This window comes from Homarus americanus, unplaced genomic scaffold (genome assembly GCF_018991925.1).
Source record: "Homarus americanus isolate GMGI-L3 unplaced genomic scaffold, GMGI_Hamer_2.0 scaffold39155, whole genome shotgun sequence".
Lineage (NCBI taxonomy): Eukaryota > Metazoa > Arthropoda > Malacostraca > Decapoda > Nephropidae > Homarus > Homarus americanus.
The window spans coordinates 14,358,131-14,379,644 of NW_024737042.1; the positions used below are offsets into that span (position 1 = coordinate 14,358,131).

At 40.2% G+C, this 21,514-nt stretch overlaps 1 protein-coding gene across 5 annotated transcripts in view; it reads right to left on the bottom strand.

Annotated features, from left to right (window-relative positions):
• LOC121872736 (major facilitator superfamily domain-containing protein 6-like) overlaps positions 1–21,514 on the bottom strand; it is a 55,623-nt gene that overhangs the window by 9,798 nt on the left and 24,311 nt on the right. For 4 of the 5 annotated variants that reach the window (XM_042375764.1, XM_042375763.1, XM_042375759.1 and 1 more), the window contains exons 2-13: positions 16,516–16,620; positions 15,619–15,741; positions 12,334–12,548; positions 12,038–12,139; positions 9,551–9,805; positions 8,261–8,393; positions 7,257–7,342; positions 6,794–6,962; positions 5,515–5,659; positions 4,330–4,481; positions 2,190–2,342; positions 636–753 (exon numbers count right to left, since the gene is read on the bottom strand). In XM_042375764.1, the coding sequence (XP_042231698.1) occupies positions 636–753; positions 2,190–2,342; positions 4,330–4,481; positions 5,515–5,659; positions 6,794–6,962; positions 7,257–7,342; positions 8,261–8,393; positions 9,551–9,805; positions 12,038–12,139; positions 12,334–12,548; positions 15,619–15,706 (1,616 nt within the window). In that variant the 5' untranslated portion in view covers positions 15,707–15,741; positions 16,516–16,620. The remainder of the gene's footprint in view (positions 1–635; positions 754–2,189; positions 2,343–4,329; positions 4,482–5,514; positions 5,660–6,793; positions 6,963–7,256; positions 7,343–8,260; positions 8,394–9,550; positions 9,806–12,037; positions 12,140–12,333; positions 12,549–15,618; positions 15,742–16,515; positions 16,621–21,514) is intronic. The other variant, XM_042375762.1, reaches the window with a different exon arrangement.

The window sequence follows — 21,514 nt, forward strand, 5'->3', positions numbered from 1 at the left end:
TTTATTTTAATGGTAATTAATGATTCGCGACACGATGATTCTCCTTACACTGCAATATTGGAGACCACATTACAGTCGTTATTCGAGGCTTTACTGTACCTTTATTGGAAATTTGAGAAAAGTCTAAAATTTTACCACGCGCTTAAATGAGAAAGTCAGTCTACAGTATTTCATTGATGACCAAGTGAATTTAGTCATATACTGTATTTGGAAGTGTCATTAAAAATAACCAAATCCCAAACTATTAGCCTGAGACATGAAGTTTATTGTCTTGCAATTAAATGATACTTCAGTTCATTTTGCACTGGTGATACAAAACTCCTGGAACAAGCGTCTGTCAAGGTGATGGATTGGACTTGGGGGCAGACAGTGTACGGTAGCTGTCACGAAGACCTGATCTCACAATTCTTTGACAGCAGTTTTTTGGGGGTTGAGTTGTTCATCATTAAGAAATTAATGTTCCCAGTACTTTATATTTCTAAGATATATATATTATCAATACAAACTAAATAGAGCCTTAAATTATAACATCACATACCGTACCTTTACCTTTCTTTGAAGTGTCTAACATCAAACTATGAAGAAACAATTAAGGAGGTATATAAATATACAGCATAAACTATGTAAATCCTCACAGTACAGAATCTGCTGTGTTTTTGCCGACAATGACAGGTGAAGGCACAGTCTGGTCATCCAGCATGGGTCTACCCTCCCCTGCCCCCCGCCGCCTCTCCTCTTCCTTCAGCTCTTTCTCTGAAGGTAGAAATGCCAATGAACAATATATTATTATCATATAATCATAAAGCAATTTAATTTATTCCTAAAGAAAGCATAATAAATTATAAAAGTTCCTTTATGATGATTTAATTTTTATTTATTCTATTTGACACTGGAGGTTATGTTGATAATGACTTTGAATTTATTTGCAATTATAACACAATTCAAGATGTATATATCTGTATTACAATTGTCATTGATTGTCTTTAAAATGTCTTTAAATTTATATGGAAAAATTATTCAGAGCTCTACTGATGCATAAATAGTTTGGTGTCAGTCCTAAACTATTCATTCCCTTATGCTTGAAGAAAAGTCATAATAAACTTATGGTAACATTTCTTATATTTTGCTTGGCACCAAGTATTTCTGTTAGTGGTTCACATGTGCATCTACAACCTCCATCAATACAGTACAGTAATTGGTGTGAGAACAAAGAGTTTAACTACAGAAAAGTTCTCTAAAGACATATACAGTACATAAAATAAATTTTCCACATACTGGTCATGAACTATAAATATGAGAAATATAAACTTTACCCAAATTATGTACAGTGTAGTACTTTTTTATTCTTATTAAAACACTTAATGAAGGTAAAGGTAAGTCTGCTGAACAACTTACATAGACAGTACAGTAATCAAAACCATCAACCAAATATCCTCCATCCATCAGAAATCTTAATGAATGGTACCAATCCCTTGCATGGAAAACAATACTATACAGTCCTCAAGCAGATAGAAGTCCTGCCATGAAGAAATATTTCTCCAAACATAATTGATAAATAATTGCACTATTAATATAAACTACTATTGATATCACCTTTAGCTAGAACAATTGGTGCAGAGTACTTCTGGGAATGAGAGATTTCCGAGTAATGAGACAACTCTCTCAAAGCAGGGAAAAAATCACCCATCCCCACAATTTTCCGGGTACTGTACCGGGAAAATGTTCTTGGAAGTTCTGGCAATTGCACAATACAGTACATCATCTCCCAAAGCCGGAATAAAATACCCCATCCCCAGAATTTTATGGGTACTGGAAATATTTCTTGTAATTTCTGGAAAATGTGCCTGATTTTCATCTCTCAAACTTGGAAAAAATAATCCCCTATTCCTGGAATTTTCTATGTACTGGGAAAATTTTCTTGGAATTTTCCCAAAAATGTGCACCTCAGAAAATCGTTCCCAAACCCGGATATTTTACGGAAAATTCCGAGAAAATTAAAATTCCGGCTATCAGAGAATTCCGGTTGAGAGAGATTTTGGCTAACGGAGATATTACTATATATTTTAATACTTTTTTAAAGGTAACATTTCAAATTGTTCCCCATTTGGAGTTCTGACCATTAAATATGTTAAAACTATCAGAAGATAATTTAGATTTGTAAAAGAAATACAGTACAAATAAATACATACCTCTTGCTTGTATCTTTTTCTTTAAGTAGAAGAAGTGGAGGAGGGAGTACAGGGCTCCACAAGTGACAGATATACCACCGTAGACCCTGAAGGCTGTAGGCAGATCCAGGTTGGCAATGAGGTGAGCACCTACCAGAGACCCCAGACCTTTCCCTGTAATACTCAACAATGTCACCATCTTCAGTTACAATGTTTATGTAATCAATGACCAGATATGACATGGTAAATAAAATAAAATTACTTAACCAATTTAGTATTTCTCATGGTATGAGAATTAACATAGGTAAGACAGTTTTTTGCTATGAGTGACAGTGAGGCTGATAAACAAGCATTGGTTGTTGGGCAGCCCATTTACTTCTGATGGGTCAATATCAACAGCAAATAAAGTTCATGCGCAAGCCAAGATGTGTAAACAAGAACAATGATATCCCCTTTATGTCAAGAAAAAGGTATTTCATGCAGCATTGATGTCCGCCTTGCTATATGGTTGTGAATCACGGTTAAATGGTAACATTACACCTGTGAATAAACTTTGTATGTGGTGTATTAAACAGTTATTAGGTGTCAGGAAAATGACCAACAATGATTTATGCATGGTGGAACTTGGTTATACTCCGTTATGTGCCCTCATAATAGCTAAGCGGCGTAAATTTTTCTCGAGGAAATGGACGGGAAGAAGTGAAATGGTAGACGATCCACTTGCCCATACTATTAATGTTGTATTAAATTTTAATACGCCCACGTCACGATATGTACGCGATCTTTTATTTAATGATATTGATGATGTTCAAATAGCCTTACACACTCTGAAACAGAAACTGTCAGACTCAAGTAGAGTACAATTATACATGACTATCAAACCAAATTTTGATGTTCATGCAATCTATAATACAAAGATAAAGGTGAACGAGCTAGAACGAGTATTGTGGACACAAATGAGAGTGAGTGCCCATTCCCTCGCAGTAGAAGAGGGGCGCTGGAACAGATGAGGCAGGGGCCGTCTGCCCAGTGAAGAGAGATTGTGTTCATGTGGTGTTATTCAGTCTGAATGGCATGTTGTTGAAGAGTGCCCCCGAACAATAAGATATATGCCATCAATATAGTATTTCAATTTTTGTCAATTTGCAATCTGAAAGAACGGATTATGAAACCGTTTGTCATGCAATTCATCGAATACTTCATGTATATATTTAGAAGTCACAGGCACATACAGTGGGGTATGCTATAATGAACGGATCCTACTACGAATATTCCTATAACGAACGGTTTTACCTATAAAATTGAGAATGCTATAACGAACGAAACTCCTACAACGAACATTAGTTTTTTTATTACAAGTATTAATGATATTGGTTATTTCAGGGGTTTAGATGCATATTTATGCACTTTTTTACAATTTTTACAATTTTATATTATATTTTTCAGTGTTAAGTGGTTGTATTTGGTGGCCTGGAACGGATTAATCCTATAACGAACGAATGCTATAACGAACAAGGTTCTAGAACCAATTAGATTCGTTATAGCATACCCCACTGTACCATTACCCACAACTATTTTGTATGTTTTAGTTTATTTTACTTGTAGTTATTTTTACTTTTACTTTATTCACTCATGGTTTCCCAATGTTTTTTGTGTTACTGGTTGAATCAGTAAACTTTTATGAATGTTTGGTGTTTTAATGCATTTGGACCATTTTATGTAAAACTTTAGTGTAAACTCTGTATTCATAATTTGTGGTCAATAAATTCTATCTCGTATACTTTTTATTCCTCTATTTAAACACTTGAAAATATCTTAATAATAAATATGAGCAATATATTTATAGTGCTCTTCAGTGCTACATTATTGCCTTGCTGCAGGAAGTCAGCAGTGCACACTGAGGATGATGGCTTTGAGTAACTAATTAAATTAGTCCTTGAAGTAAAACAAACAAAATAAATAAGAAAAGATCAAACTTACCTTAAATACAGTGTATACAGGCAGGTCACTAGTACTGTCTTATCCTCCTGAGGTCACACTCAATGACATTGCATAAGATAATTTTATTTAAGTACAACTTATTAAAGCATTAATAAACATTAATGTTCTCAATCTGTATTAGTTATGATACTGTACCACATGGTGTACTGTAATGACTTACCAAGTGAAAAATGTATGGTGCCAATGAGAGCAGTAATGGTGGCGAGGAGACCCTTGGGAGCGAGGATTGGGCAGTAGGTGATGGCCGCCACCCACATCAGCTGATATGTGAACACCTCCAGTAACTCAAAGGGCAGCACCAACCATGGGTCACTAGATCACAGTAACAACATTTAGGGAATCTTGTTGAGTTTGTGTTTACAAGGAAGCTTAAATCACAGCTGCATGGTGTATTCTTATGAGCTCTATGAATATTAATCCTGACTCACTCTCTTAGATGTAACTTTTGACTTACCAGTACTGATGCCGTTTGTGATTATTTCTAGATAAACTGCTATACTATGGAAGGGGTAATTTATAAAAGGAAAAAAAATGTATTGGTAACAGTAAAAAATGGAAGGAAGGAAAGAGAGAGAGAGACATACACAGGGAGACAAGGAGGGAGTATCTGCCATTGTGCACATCCTGACTCATTCTACAAATATAACTACAGTACTGAACACTGATCTAGAAGACAACTGGACAGAACACAACACACAATTGCACTTTATATAAGAAAATCACTGATAAAATACATAGATTAAACCAACTCGACCCAACCTGATTTTGGAAAGGCGTTGTGACTCCATATCTGGCAACATGATGAGTTACACATTATGATCATTATCCAACTGTAAATCAGGTATTTATTGTACTGTTAAAGCCTTCTGAAACATAAATTAGGTTGAATTTTGTTTAGGACAAAAAATATTAACCATCAAATGAAGTCACTGCTATTCCAAAAACTGGCCTGGGTTATTAGACCATTGCTAGAGGTGTTTGTGTGTCCCTTATAGGCTGTGTAAAACAAATGGAAACTCAAGAAAAAGACTGTGATCAGTATCCTTATAACTTTACTCTCCCCTATACTGTACATTATTTCTTTGTGATACCTGTACATGATACTGTAATATTTAAATACAACTTGTGTGCACTACCGTGTGAACTTAGGAGTTAAAGTATCTTAAAAGCAATCTTGAAACCGTATATCCCAGTGCAGTTTTTGGTCTGTCTTTGGCATCCTAAACTGAAGACAGCCAGACCTCTCTTTTTTTTCTTATCTTTGTAAACCTCACACCCAAGTTCATAACAATAGCCCATCTTATTTTGTACAGTTCTACTCTGTATATCCCAGAAAATATCTCACTTTATGTAGGAGTAACCAATGTGTCTGATGGTGTAAGTGAAGAAGGAAATGATGAATATGACTGGACGATGAAGCTTCTCCACCACCCGGTCAGCAACAAACATGACAGGCAGACCCACCAGTGACCCCACTGTCATTGTCAATCCTGTCAACCATAGAAACAAGTTACTTTAATGATCATCATCATCATTAATTTACAGCCATTTTCCTTGCATGCAAGGTGTTACCTTCATGAACACAAAAGGCCCAAGTCTGGATTCTCAATGATTAATAAATAGTGTGTCCCAAATAAGTGGATTTAGGAGCAATATCAAAGCTATTTTCACCAATATCTTTGCGTCACAGCATTGATGAATCGGTTAGATGTGTTCTCACAAGGAAAATATTTTACCAATGAACCTCTCAGAACCTGAACCCTGGGTTGGTATTCTTAAAGGTTCATATATAACATTACTTTCTAGCTGAGAAATGACAACACATCACCCTGGTCTATTGAAGGCATAATACAAATGACAGCAAATACCAGTGATTATAAAAACATAAAAAATTAACTTGATTTTGGAGTCAGTAGGTAGTAGGCAGCTACCAAACAGGGAGGTACTACCGCCTGGGAAGATATTGGAAGCACAATGTGTTGTCTAATGGTAGACCCTGCTGCCATATGGCACCTCAAAAATTGTGACAAAGTCCCAGGTTGCTGGTCTGACTTTCTGCCTCATTTACACACAATTGCAGGGTCTCAATTGTTTCTTTTACTTTGACAACACAACATACATACTGTATGTCATTTCTCACTACTCATATATTTTTATTTTTTTTATCTATTTATGGCTCTTTATTATTACTATTACTGTTGTTATTATTATTATTATTATTATTATTATTATTATTATTATTATTATTATTATTATAATTTATATTAAGTTTTATTAATTTTATTATTATTATTACTGTACATTATTATTATTATAATTTATATTAAGTTTTATTAATTTTATTATTATTATTACTGTACATTATTATTATTATAATTTATATTAAGTTTTATTAATTTCATTATTATTATTATTTTATTATATATTTGCCCACAAGGCCTTGATGTGGGTCACAAAATGACCTGTGCCCGGGTGGGTTAATGCCTGTAAAAAAAAAATAAAAAAAAAAAAATAAATAAATAAATACAAATATATATAATAAAACTAATAATAAAAAAAAATATATATATTACTTGCTCACATAGACACATGCCCATCTATGACTCGTGCACCATGATACTTGCCCATGAGGGAGTTGGAAGCACCGAGGGACCCAAGGTAGATGAACAGGTAACTCTCAATGAAGCCCCAGTTGGACCCCATCAGCAGAATCATCACCAAGTACATGTTGATCTCTGGCCTGATCACCAGCTGCTTCAGGTCCTGGATGAAGTGCTCACTGGCCCGGTCCACCTGGTTAGCAGGTTTTGTAAATACTGTACTGTACAGTGATGTAGTGATACAGGGATATAGTGGTAAAATAATGTACTGATACAGGAATATAGTGGTAAAATAATGTAGGTAGTGTTACAAGAACACAGTGGTAAAATGACTTTCAGAAGCAGTACAGCATTGTATAACATTTAGTACAGTATTTATATCAGTGATTATTAAGAAACTAACATTAGTTTATAAGCATAGAAACTGAAGGTATGGATGTGGGAATCTCTCTCTCCCAGCAAATATAACGTAAGGGTAGTGACTTACAGAGAACTGGAGGCGGGTGATTAGGAGGGCAGACATCAAGCAGAGGCCAGCACCCAAGTAGAAGGCCGGCATTTTGTCCATGTACCCTGTAAAGACATTACTGTACACCTCACATACAAAATCCCACTGGACAATTTCCCAACTCAAAAAAATTAAACCAGACAATTTTCTAGCTGAATAATTCCCAAATTTCAAGTTTCTTTAAGGAATTACACCCTGTTAGGTAAGACTATGGTAGGTTAGGAGAGCTGGGACATTTTCCAAAATCTTCCAGGGCTCCATTTCATAAACACTCATACCACAATGGTTAATTCTAAGCCCCATTTCTCTACTTAACACTAATTCAATGTCGACATGCCTCTTATCATCCTACTTCATCAGTACCATATTTTTTCCCATGTTTGTTGTGGGGTCGGTCATAAAAGCTCTCTACATTAACTAAATATCGGACATTCTTAACATATACAGTAGTGTACATACTTTTTCCAAGACAGTGACAAATGGTACTTTAGATTCATTCAACATGCAGCAAGATCATTATTAATTTTTTTTTTCATTTTCAAAGATTCAATCCAAAAACTGGTATCCTCATTATTCTTCAACCAGGTTTGACCAAGAGGATTGTCATCATTCATATCATGTATGGACGATTTAGCTAACGTGTTTGTCTGTGTCAACCTAATATTGTCCCTACAACTAATTTTGTCAATTCTGATACATTGATCTGGAAGTTGATAGGCATAATCAGTGCCAATCAAACATGAGTTTGTGGCTTTTTGAGATAAGAGGGACAAATGCTATGGTCACTGTTGCTAAAGTCACAAATAAGATTTTTTTTTTTACTATTTTCCTACTTGTTTCTTGCTCGACATCTCAAGAGCTGCCACACAAACCAATTCTTTGCCTTCCTATACATCCAAATTAATCCCATTTATCTTTCCTCCTACATGTGAAAATTTACTCAATTTTATTTAAAACATCATAGAGAAAGAAGCCAGACTTACCTACTTTCTCTTCATGCCAGTCAATCAGTAATCCAGTGAGGGGTGAGATAACCGCCATGCCCACAATGAAGAGGAAGCGTTGTTTACCGTAGTCTCCATTATGTTGCTTGACGATTGCCAGGGTTAAAGCATCCTGGCCAGCAACACAAATTAGCAGAGTGAAGAGAGATCCAGTTTACTTAAAGTTGGTGAGTTTGTGATAATAGGAGGAGCTTTAATTCCTAACTCCGTTATTCAAGAACAAGAGAGTTTCTGTATATGCATCAGTCTGTATCATGCTGGGGTAGACTTTCAAACCGACTTGTACTGAATCTAATGTCTATCTTAAAAGAAATACAAGATGGTGTACTATATTTTAACTTACTACACATTTGGTGAGCTTAAATATGTAGGAAAGGAATGTTAAGGGTAGGCCAAGAGTGACATGAGGAGAGGTCGGAAATGACATTTTGAATTAAGAACCTGACAAGAGAGACTGCGAGAGACCTTGCAACATATAGAGTTGCCATCAGGTAATCACGGTTAACCTGAGTAAGTGTAGTAGATGGCTGTAAAACATTGATGATGATGTTGACTTTGCCCAAAATTTATGGAATTTTTTATTTTATTTTGAAACTTTGTAAATACAGTGGGGTATGTTATAACGAATCTAATTGGTTCTAGAACCTTGTTCATTATAGCATTCGTTCGTTATAGGATTAATCCGTTCCAGGCCCCCAAATACAACCACTTAACACTGAAAAATATAATATAAAATTGTAAAAATTGTAAAAAAGTGCATAAATATGCATCTAAACCCCTGAAATAAAGAATATCATTAATACTTGTAATACAAAAAACAATAAATTAGTAAAAAAAAAAAAAAAAAATCGTTGTAGGAGTTTCGTTCGTTATAGCGTTCTCAATTTTATAGGTAAAACCTTCGTTATAGGAATATTCGTAGTAGAATCCATTCGTTATAGCATACCCCACTGTACCTGTACTGCTAAGGTCAAGTTAATGCCCAGTACAGAATCTTTTTTATGGAAACTTTAATAACTGGGAGTTTTAGTTATCCTAAAGATTATGGTTAGAGACAGGACATTGACTCGTAGTTGACTTATGCTTGAAAACCAAGTACAGCACATGGAATTTGAGTTAATATAGAAAGTCCTCACATACACAATTGTTTCATTAGAGTATGTTTCATCTCCTGAGAAATGATTAGGGTCTCATAAACAAGTTAACTCTGGAGGTTACGATGATAAGCCATTGATGATAATATGTATGTAAGTTAAGTACAGCACTCACCATCATAGTGAACAAGGATGACATGAAAAAGTTAGCAATCATGAGTAGAATAAAGTAGATCCAGAAGGTGCTGTAACTCTGGGAGGGGTCATCAGGGAGGTGGCAAGGTGGCACCCCCTTCACTTGACACTCCACTGGGCACTGTCCAGGGCAGGTGAGGTTGTGGAACATCTCGCTCTCATATTGCAAGTCATGCCATGTGTGTCCACACATGTCCTCATCCATCCAGGAGGTCAAGGTGCCATTTAGAGTTATCTGGAGATAAGTTATCATTGTTAACCTGGACACATTATCACCTGAATCATATACTGGAATGAGATTTCACACTGCTAACTAAGACCTGAAAATAAAAATAATGTTACTAGTACAGTGGTCCCTCGGTTAACGAGCGCCTCGGTTAACGAGATTTCGGTTAACGAGTTACCTTCCATAAGATTCTTAACTTCGGTTAACGAGCAATCCCTCGATTAACGAGTTTCTTACGAGCCGACCTCCACATGTTTTACCATGCATTTGGCGGTCCACAAGCTGTAGTATTAGTCCGCCAATACAGTAATCGGTTCTAGGGCTTAAATTCCTTACCCTTTTAGTAAATATCAAGAAGTTTGTACTATTCCATAATTTTAAAAGTTTAATATTAAATTTTTTAGTCATTTTAACAATTATTGAACATAATTGAAGGTAGGGTCACTAGTTTGTGGCACGCCATCCAGCCTGCCAACACACCATACAGGCGTCAGTCTTTGTGTCTTTTCAGTGGAGGTAACATCTTGCTTGAGACTCTTCAACTAAACGCTTTTTTCTGTGTTTACAAGCAAATTATTGGTCATTTTGAAGTTTATTTTACATATTGACAATATATAATGCAGTGCAGTGTTGATTTAAAGAAAATAATCTTGAATTACACCAAGTGAATTAAAATTTTATGGGTGAAATGGCGCCATGGGGTGACTTCTCTTCCACCCCAATGCCTTCTCTTCTCCCTTCTCCTCCACCACCATTCTAATTCCCATCATCATCTAGGAGCCTTCTACATACACACCTCAAAGTAAGTGTACCTTTCTACCTTTTTTGTTGAATTTAGGCAATTTTCGGTAAGCTGGAACCAATTACCCAAAACCCATTGAAACTGGTTTCGGTTAACGAGTTTTTCGGTTAACGAGCAACCTTCTAGAACGGATTGTGCTCGTTAACCGAGGGACCACTGTACATTGTGTAAACAAAATATACATAAAAATATTAATACTGTAATACAGTACATGTAATACATTACAAGCAAATTCAACAATCTTCCCTATTCAGTCCTTCATAACTGAATGTGTGTGAACACAAGATTCTAGAGCATGGTACCCGGAGAGACTAGAACACCAGCAGTTGCCCAGCTTATACTGTAGTGAGCGAGGGATGACTTAACAGAAGTTTATAAATACCTTAGAGGGCACTACTCAATCGAGAGTTCATACCTGGAGCTGGTGGATGCCTGTCCCACTAGAGGTCACAACTTAAAGTTGAAAAAGCCACAAGTTTAGAAAATTGTCAGGACAAACTTTTAGGAGTGAGAGTTGTGAAATTTATTCAAGCCCACACTTGATCAATTTTGGCATAGGTACAGATACATTCTGGAGCCAGTATATGCCCAGTACTTACCAACAGAGATGTGACCGACTGCCCAAGTGGCTAACAAGCTGATCAGTGCCAAATAGGATAGAGTAAGGCATAGTGGTAACAAGTTTGTATGTGAAGTGCTTTGTGGTTTGAATTACTGTCTGAAATTTTCATTATCTTGGGATTTATCTGAATAAATTACAGAAGTTATTAGCTCTATCAAATGCTTGTTATTTTCTTATGTATTTAAGTACCGGTATTTTCTTATCATGATGTAGGGTGGTCAGACAGAAGCTGAGCCAAAATTTTAGCATTCAGCAATTAGTGGTCACATCACCTCTCTGGCAGGATGCTTGTCAACAGAGAGGTTATTCCATCATCAACCAGTTTACTGCTGTGTGAGCACGGGTCAGTGTACTGTACAAGGAGAGAACCCAGTTTTCTACTCCATTTGGGAGTCGAACTTGGAACTCTTCAATTGTGAGCTAAATATTTTTATTTTATCATTATTGTTATTTCTATAAATAGAAAGAATACATACTGTACAGTACAGGGGGTCCCAGGGTTAGGAACGCGTTCCATTCCTCAGGACTTTCTGAAGTCGGATATGTACGGAAGTCAGAACACATGCTACATGCATACCGTATTAACAGAACAATGTTTAAAATCCCATTATATCATAGCTTATGTCCTTATATACATCTAAAATCACTTAATTTAAGAGAAAAGAAGAAATAGAATGACAAAATACAGAAAATGAAAGTAAAAAATAAGTCATCAGGTAAAGAAATTACTGTAAATGTAAAGTTTAACCTGTTCGTATCAGCGGGCGTTCATAAGTCGGGGACCCCCTAATTAGGAAAACAAAAAAGATACTGATACCTGGTGTTTGAGGTCAAAGGAGGTACAGAGGTCGGAGGAGTTTGTGTCATGGAGGCACATCACAAGATCGGAAGATGGTGACTCACAGTGCAACTCACAATCCTGAGGACACCTATATTATCAACAGTAATGGTGATACAACTATTGTATCTGTAATTAACTGATACAATAATACAGTTTATGTTTATATATGACAATACAGATATAGTATATATGAAGCAAATCAACTGCATGAGCTTTCAATGTCAACACCTGTGTACAAATTCAATTGGCCAACTCAGTACTGTACTGCTGACCTGAAGGGTAACTTGGAGATCAATGTTGTCACTGTCCATGTGGCAGCCATGGCAGAAGGACCAGGAGAGGGTATGTCCCTGAGGCCCACATGACATAGTGAGGGAGTTGGTGGGTCTCTGGGGTATGTAGAGCAGCATCACATGGAACACCACAGTTAGCACCAGACTTACCAACACCACGAGCTTAAAGTTTCCGAACTTGTCAGCCAGTATCCCTAGAATGCACATGTGAGATGCTGTTGTGAATTTAATTGTCTGTATTTTTATCTTTATTGGTCAATCTATCACTTGTAGTTACCTATGTGTCTATCTACCAACATATCTATATACAGTTAACCCTCACTTTACGCGGTCCCGCATTCCGCGTTTCCACGTTAACGCGGTGCCTTGCCAGAACCTCACGTGCTCACATTACGCGGTACGTGAACCCCATTACGCGGAGAGTGTCCGGCGCGACGCTATTTTTAGATTCGCCCCACCCGCCACCCGCCCGCCTGCCTGCCTGCCTCTCCCTCCTCCTCCCTCCGCTTGGGCAAGCGGCGCGGTAAGGTTGCGCAGTGTGTGTCTTTGTTGCGTTATCACTGACGTCATATGACGTATCAGACCTGTGATTGGCCATGCATCCCTACCCCCCTCTGCTGCTAGCTGTAATTGGCTTAAAGTATTATGACGTGTCCACCCGGGGGAGGGAGGGAGGGAGGAAAGACGACGCTTGACCTAGCCGCGGCAGTTTCATCCCTCAAGGCCACTCCGTGTAAACGCGCATCCATTGTTCCGTAAAATGGCTTCCGCCGGACCACCACCCCCAGAGAGAAACCTTTCCTTACCTGGACCCAGCGGCACTAAACCAAAGAAGACACGACGTTCCTTAAGCTACGAGGTGAAGTATACCATCATCCAAGAGTTGGAGAAAGGAACAAGGCAGGTTGATTTGGCGCGCCAGCATGGCGTGAACGAATCTACGATCCGGACTATAAAGAAGGATTCAGCCAAGATAAAGGAGCACATGAAGATCACAAAGTCTACAGGTGCTTCTATGATCAAGTATTTTCACAACCAGGTGCTTCTCAAGACAGAAAAATTACTTCTGAGGTACTTGGTGCGTCAGGCGCGACGGAACATGGCGGTCGACACGCGCTCTGTTAAGGACTACGCACGTGAACTGTACATGGCAGTGGCACGAAAGATGGGAACTTCAGAGCCCAAACCCTTTAATGCTTCCTCTGGGTGATTACAGAGGTTTAAGATCCGGAACAAGATCACCAAAATAAACATTGGTGGTGAAGAAGCGAGTGCTGATCGTGCTGCGGCTCGGGAATTTCCTCCGTTTTTACGTGAGATTATGGAGGAAGGACAGTACAGTGACGACCAGGTGTTTAACATGGACGAATCTGGTCTTTTCTGGAAAAAACTACCTTCCAAGTCCTTCGTTGTGAAGAATGCCAGCAGGATTCGGGGCCGGAAAATGCAGAAGGAACGCATCACCGTCCTGTTTACCACCAATGCCTCCGGTACCTGTAAGCTCAAGTTATCGGTGATCCACACAGCCCGCAAGCCGCACGCCTACAAGAGCATGGACATGACCAAGCTAAATGTCCACTGGCTGACCGCACGTAAGGCATGGATGTTCTCTACACTGTCCCTCTCCTGGTTTGATGACTGTTTTGTTCCCGATGTAAAGAAATTCTGTGAGCGACAGAATGTCCCATTTAATATTTTGTTGCTGCTGGACAACGCACCAGGACACTCGCCCCTACTGTTAGATCGTCACCCCAACGTAAAAGTGGTCTTCCTTCCTCCCAACACTACGTCTTTAATCCAGCCCATGGACCAGGAGTTGATTTGCAATGTGAAAGCTGCATTCTCAACAAAAAAATTCCAGCTCCTGAACGACTACACCAACACCAGGGAAGAGTTGCGTAACCTGAGTGACACCACCACCGATAGCAAGAGCGAAGAAGATGAGGATCAACAGTTGGAACAGCAAAAAATACTCTTCAAACAATTCTGGAGAGTATTTAACATCAAGAAAGCTGTGGACTTCTTGGTGGAGTCATGGGATCAGCTGTCTATTGCTACAATTCGTCACGCATGGAGACATGTGTTGCATGGAATACCAGGTGAGAGGAGGAGTCAATCTGTGACTGGTGAGGTTCAGAATGTTGCAGTAGCAGTGGACCTTGCCAGAGAAGCTGCGCAGACTGTTACAGTTCCAGGCTTCTCCGAGACCACCAACAACGACATCCTGGAGGTGATCAGAGATCCTGAAGTGACTGCCGACGAGATGTTGGAAGAAGAACACGTCAGTGAAGAGGAGGAAGAAGGTGCGTCAGTCTCCGAAGAACACAATTTAAGTCATAGTGATATTAAGGGTGCCATGGAGTGTGCAGAGAAGATGAAGTCCTTCCTTTCCCTCTACAATGACGATGACCGCTATGAAGTCTTCCATACCCGGCTGGTGCAGGCTATGGAGCCGTACATCAAGGTGTATCACGACAACATCAACGCCAGCCGTCAGCAAAGCATAACAGATTTCTTCGCCCGCAACCCACCACAGCCAGCCCAAGCCAGTGATAGTGACAGTGAAGGTGACTTTGAGGGATTTGTCAGGGAAGCCCTGACAACTGTAATTGACAGTGATGGTGATTCATCTAGTAATGGTGATTCACCTGAGGGCCAGTAATCTGCCCTCTGCCTCGGAACCAGCCTCCATCCCCGTATGCCGACCCATCTCTTCTACTACCGTAAGTGTTACACCTAATTTTTAGTTTTGTAACTTTACCTTTATTTTTCCTATGTTAACCTTTATCTTTCCTAACCTAACCTCTTCTATATTACTTGTTTTTTCATACCATCATAAAGTTAAGATAAAATTTTTACTACAACATAGTTGTGTGTCGTCAAAAAGTGGAGTTTGGGGATCGGCCCGGACTCCATTTCAATTAATCCCATATGTTATGTTATTCACTTTACGCATTCCTCACTTTCCACGGTACCCTCCGGGTTACATTAACCGCGTAAAGTGAGGGTTAACTGTACCCACTCACTTTTATATCTAGCTAGCTACATACCAATTTAGCAACCTACTTCATTAACCTTCCTTTGACATATTCAATGAACTACAATGCACACACACAAACACATGCAGTATATATTCTGAATCACAACATAATAAAATCCTTGCACAGTTCACTAATACCTAAATGCAACTAAATGTGTAAGACCTTCTTGAATCAAATCTGCCCTGCTTAACTAGATGTGACGAACATAAGGAAGTCCCTGTACCTGAGATAGGAGGGCCCAGGATAGAAGTGATGGGGAGGAAGGTATAGATGGTACCAATCTCCTTGATTGTGATGCCCAACTGCTGCATGTGAAGTGTCAGATAGGCGAACAATGCATTCGTACCTGAGGGAGAGGAGAGTGCTGTGAGCCAAGCTGCTGTGCCATGAGGACCTATGAAACAGTTATTTAAATTTTAAAGGAAATGAAAATTATAGACCAGTTTTGTCTACATCTATGCAATTCAGTTATCATGCTATTTTTTATTTAACACATGTTACAGTGACAGAGTTGTATCCCACAAACTGTGCATCATTATACAGTACAGTAATCATGAGGCCTCTATATTGTACAGGTAGTAATTAGGATACTCCCATTACCTAATAGGAAATAAAAGTGAATAGACGAAAACCTTTTTGACAATAATTAAAAAATTTAACTCAACAAGGAAAATTTGTCTCTTGTTCAGGTATTTACAAATTAATGAATGGTATGTGTATGAGAGAGGAGTGGGGCAAGGAGAAAACCGTAGATATAATGCTCAATAACTGGTCTTTTATAGTAAATTGCAAATTACTGAACAATGAGAGAGAGAGAGAGAGAGAGAGAGAGAGAGAGAGAGAGAGAGAGAGAGAGAGAGAGAGAGAGAGAGAGAGAGAGAGAGAGAGAGAGAGAGAGAGAGAGAGAGAGAGAGAGAGAGAGAGAGAGAGAGAGAGAGAGAGAGAGAGAGAGAGAGAGAGAGAGAGAGAGAGAGAGAGAGAGAAGAGAGAGAGAGAGAGAGAGAGAGAGAGAGAGAGAGAGAGAGAGAGAGAGAGAGAGAGAGAGAGAGAGAGAGAGAGAGAGAGAGAGAGAGAGAGAGAGAGAGAGAGAGAGAGAGAGAGAGAGAGAGAGATAACTTACCTGCAGAGTATAGGAACTGGATGGCTTTGATGGGTATGAGTTCCTTCTTCCATGTCAGCTCTTTCTTGAGGAAGGCACGCCATCCTCCCTCCTGCCCTTCACAGCCTGTCAGATGAATGGCCAGATAAGAAACTCGACCTAACTCCCCAGATTCTAGAAAGATTGCAAGTTAATTTCAACCCAAACTGAAGATGTGAGAAATCATGGTGTTGGATCACTGAAGTTACTACACACAGACCACACGGACTTCCCCCAAAGATAATAGAACACGTCAAACTTGATGATTTAACCTGCAACACACAAGATATATTTTCCGAATTTAAAAAGTAAGAATACATCAAGCAGTTACCTTCAGTTACGTCTTGATTACTGCTGTCAGTCTGTTAATAATGCCCTGTTATGATTTATTTGTCTTTTCACATCTCTTCTGGGTTCTGGCATCCCTCATGTAATATTGTTATAGTGTTGACTAGGATACGTTATCTTCTACATAAGTGGAACGCCTAACTATATGGGCCGTCATGCAGTAGAGATTGGTGGTGACAAGTGATAACTAGTATGTTTACGGAAAACAAATCATGTCAATACTTCGATACTAACTCCACCATGCAGACCGATTTGAAATAAATTAGATCTATCTGATGCATTCCATGTTCATCTTCATCAGCACTGTGTAGCCCAGAATTCGCCATAAGGCAACATTCTGCAGCCTTAAAACTTGCTTTACCAAAGTCGTCAGAGTCCTCCCCGCTTATCGTCAGCAAGGGCATCACCCCCTCTATGATATTGCAAATACTTAAAGGCACTCTAATTCGGACAAATTACCTCCAGTTACGAAGGAAGTCAATGTCTGAATCTCTTGTAGTGGATTTCTCCCCTACAAACGCCGTTTGTCGCCGAGTAGCCGACCCCACGAATTCTCCAGTGTATGCCTCGTGGTCTAGGTCAACCAGCGCCGCCTTACATGGCGGAGGTCAACTACTAAGCCACGCCTACCTCCGCTATTTAAGACCTGACCTAGGTGGTGGCCACTCTCTCTTCTTCTAGCTACAGCCGCAGCAAGCTACTCCACCTCCTCCACTCCTGCCTGGCGGTCCTCACTCCCGCCGGCGAGCATGGCGATCCACAAGCTGTCCTCCTCTGAGTATCCTCACCAACCAGCTCTCTCTACATCACGCTTGTAACCACGCTGCCACTTCCCAGCACCAAGCTGCATTGTACATCCAATACAACATGTATACAGAGAGCACATTGTGAGTTTCCTTTCTCCATCCCATCCTGAGTGAAAACCCAAACAACCTGTTCCCCACAAATGGTGACCCCTGGAGATTCGCACTCACACAGGATGGAGGAAAACCGATCACTCTCCCAGTCTTCAAGCAACATGGAAGACTGGCTTATCCACCCAGAAGCAGCTCTCATCGGCTCTACAGCTACTGTCTCAACACCGCAGGTTAGACACCCTAGAGCAGCACTGCTTCTCTAAGCAGACACCAGCTCCTCTTCCTGCCCCAAGCACCATGTCCTACCGACCCCAGCACACCCGTCCTGCCTCAGACGCCGCCCCCGGCCCAGCAGTACCCCCTGCCGCTCCTCCTGATGCAGCCCCTGCTCCCGACGCGGCCCATGCGCCTGAGTGCGGACCCACACACCCCTCTTTTCTCCCTCAGGTACTCCCTGCTACTGTCCTGCACCCTGCTGCTGTCGTGGACCCAGCTGCTGTCACGAGCCCTCATCCGCTTCTGCTGACGCAGCCCCTGCTCCTGACCCAGGCCCACACACCCCAGCAGGCGCATCTGACGACTCTGTACCTGCCGTGAGGGAAGCACAACATTCATCGCCTCCACACACCCTTTTCTCCCTCTCTACTCCCACAGATATTGTGTATCTAGACAGTTGTCTCCTCTAGCGGCCGGCTCATCCACGCCATCGCCGTTATGGCTCACATGTGGCATGCACCGCCCGTTCTGCCTCACATGTGCCATGCAACCCTGCAGACAACAAGTCTCCTACACCGCCTGGAGGGAAGGAGGGAGTATTGTAGTGGATTTCTCCCCTACAAACGCTGTTTGTCGCTGAGTAGCCGACCCCGCGAATTCCCCAGTGTATGCCTCGTGGTCTAGGTCAACCAGCGCCGCCTTACATGACGGAGGTCAACTACTAAGCCACGCCTACCTCCGCTATTTAAGACCTGACCTCGTGGTGACCACTCTCTCTTCTTCTAGCTACAGCCGCAGCAAGCTACACCACCTCCTCCGCCGCTGCCTGGCGGCCCTCGCTCCCGTCGGCGAGCATGGCGACCCACAAGCTGTCCTCCTCTGAGCATCCTCACCAACCAGCTCTCTCTACATCACGCTTGTAACCACGCTGCCACTTCCCAGCACCAAGCTGCATTGTACATCCAATACAACATGTATACAGAGAGCACATTGTGAGTTTCCTTTCTCCATCCCATCCGGAATGAGAGCCCAAACAACCTGTTCCCCACACTCTTAATAATAATAATAATAATAATAATAATAATAATAATAATAATAATAATAATAATAATAATAATAATAATTAACGGTATATTGAAAAAATTCTGCAGCCCGAAGGCTGAAAATATACATTGGACATAAATGACTTATTACATACCCTGATCATGTGTCACGAAACTAGGTCTAATCATTCTTTTAAAAATTTCCTTATATTCACGACTACTATATTATAATACACTTAAGGTGACATGATATCATTATGTACAACTATTTCTCGTGGCATTGTAAAAACACCTTTGACCATGAGACATGTGACTGCCTTCCCAGGACGTAATTGTTATTAGTAAGAACGAGTTGCTATAGTTGGTCAGAGGCACGCACGAGTATCACAAGACTGGGCTGCCGCCTAAATAATATTCTGTTGCACGACCTGTCCAGCGTCTCTGAGGGACGTCCAATTCCCACCACCAGCTAATTCTGACTAGTCTTGGATAAAATCTCACTAAAGAACCCAACCTAAACTGACGTAACCAAACGTAACCTAATCTGAGGAAATGCAATACCTGCACTGAACAGTACGTATAACGAAAATTACTATTACACACACACAACCCAAATTATACATTTATTTAATCATAAACGAAGAAGCTCATGAGACATGAAATTAAGTTTGATAAGAGTAAATCACGAATATATTTCACTCCGTATAAAAAACAGGGATAAATTGGGAACGGGGTTTCAGACTACCAGAAAGCAGTGAGGGCAAACTTTTTCAGTGAGAATTGTGAACTCTGGAACAATCGGCCAGTGTGTTGTGACGGCACCGAGTGTGGGCTCTTTCAAGGCCAGACTTGACCAACACTGGCTGGAGCAGGTTCCGATACATTCAGGAGCCAGTGCATGCTCAGTACTTCTTAACATTGCGTAACAGAGACGCGTCCGACCGCCCAAGCGGCTAACGAGCCTATCAGTGGCGAAGAGGGTAAAAGTAAAGTAAAAACAACAAGAGTTACCTTTACCTTTATCCTCTTCACCACTGATCGGCTCGTTAGCCGCTTGGGCGATCGGTCACGTCTCTGTTAAGTACTGTTGGCAAGTACTGGGCATGCACCGACTCCTGAATGTACCTTTCAAGACCAACACTCCAGTGTTGGTCTTGAAAGAACTCACACTCGATGCCGTCACAACACTTTCTGGTAGATTGTTCCAAGAGTTCACAACTCTCACTCCAAAAAGGTTTGCCCTCAGTTTTCTGGACTTACGGCTTCTTCAATCTTGAGCTAATGACCCCTTGTGGGGCGAGCGTCCGCCAGTTCCAAGTAAGGACACTCGACTGAGTAGTGCCCCTTGAGATGCTTATACACCTCAATTAGGTCGCCCCTTGCCCGTCTGTAGTATAAGCTACGCAAGTTCAGGCGCTCCAATCTCTCAGGGTAGTGGAGGTGCCGAAGTGCAGGCACCAGTCTGGTGGCCCTCCTTTGAACATTTTCAACCAACTGACAGTCCCTAGCATATCTCGGGGACCAGACGGGGTGACAATACTCCAGATGGGGAAGCACTTCACTCTTGAAGATCGTTACGAAGGGCAGACAGTCTAGATATCTGAACAACCTTCTTATAGGACCAATAATTTATTTGCCTGATTTACCTTGTTAATACAGGTAATCAAGTTTTAAGCAGTGCGATGTGACTTATGTACCGAATCTTGAGTTCGGTTAGTGGATCTTGGCTGAAATAATCTAGAATTTAATAAAGATCATCGTAAAAGCCAGCGAGAATATCGAACAAACCACGGATGACTAAAACTTCTCGGTGCCACTATAGCGTGCGGTTTACTGGAACATTTACACTATAGCGTACGGTCTACCTGGGATATCTACACTGCAGGCTGCAATTTAGTATTGTTATATAGTATTATTTATTACATAGTTGAGTTTTATGATAAACAAAATAGTAATAAATAATCTTTTAATGCTCATCATATAAACAAAACATATAAAGATGTTGAATTACATAACATTAATGACAAACTTCGTATCATATTCTTTGTAAATGATAAACCTAACCTAACCCCTTTTATAAGGTTGGTTAGGGTCCTGGCGTTCAGGTAGTGAGGTCAGGTCCGTAGACTACGATATTGCGGTAGACCGCACGCTATAGTAACACCAACTTCTCAGTGAAAATGGGAATTCATTGGAAAACCCACAGGCAAACTTCTGGGACTGTGATTATTGCCAAGTGATGTTTCTGAAAGTTGAGACACCCAATTAGGTGTTCCTAAAATGTATTTTCATTATGGGAGAGAAGAAGATTATCTTAATATACCTGTAAGGTAAATAATATAGATATGTTAATTTATAGCTGTTTTCTCAAGTGTCTGATGGTGAGGGTAAACAATTAAGTAGTGTTACGTCAGTTTCTATACTTTACACTTCACTTTATCCACTTCAGATCGTTACAAATATAAGACTACCATCCTACATAAATGGGAGATTATCACAAGATTATTCCTTAATATT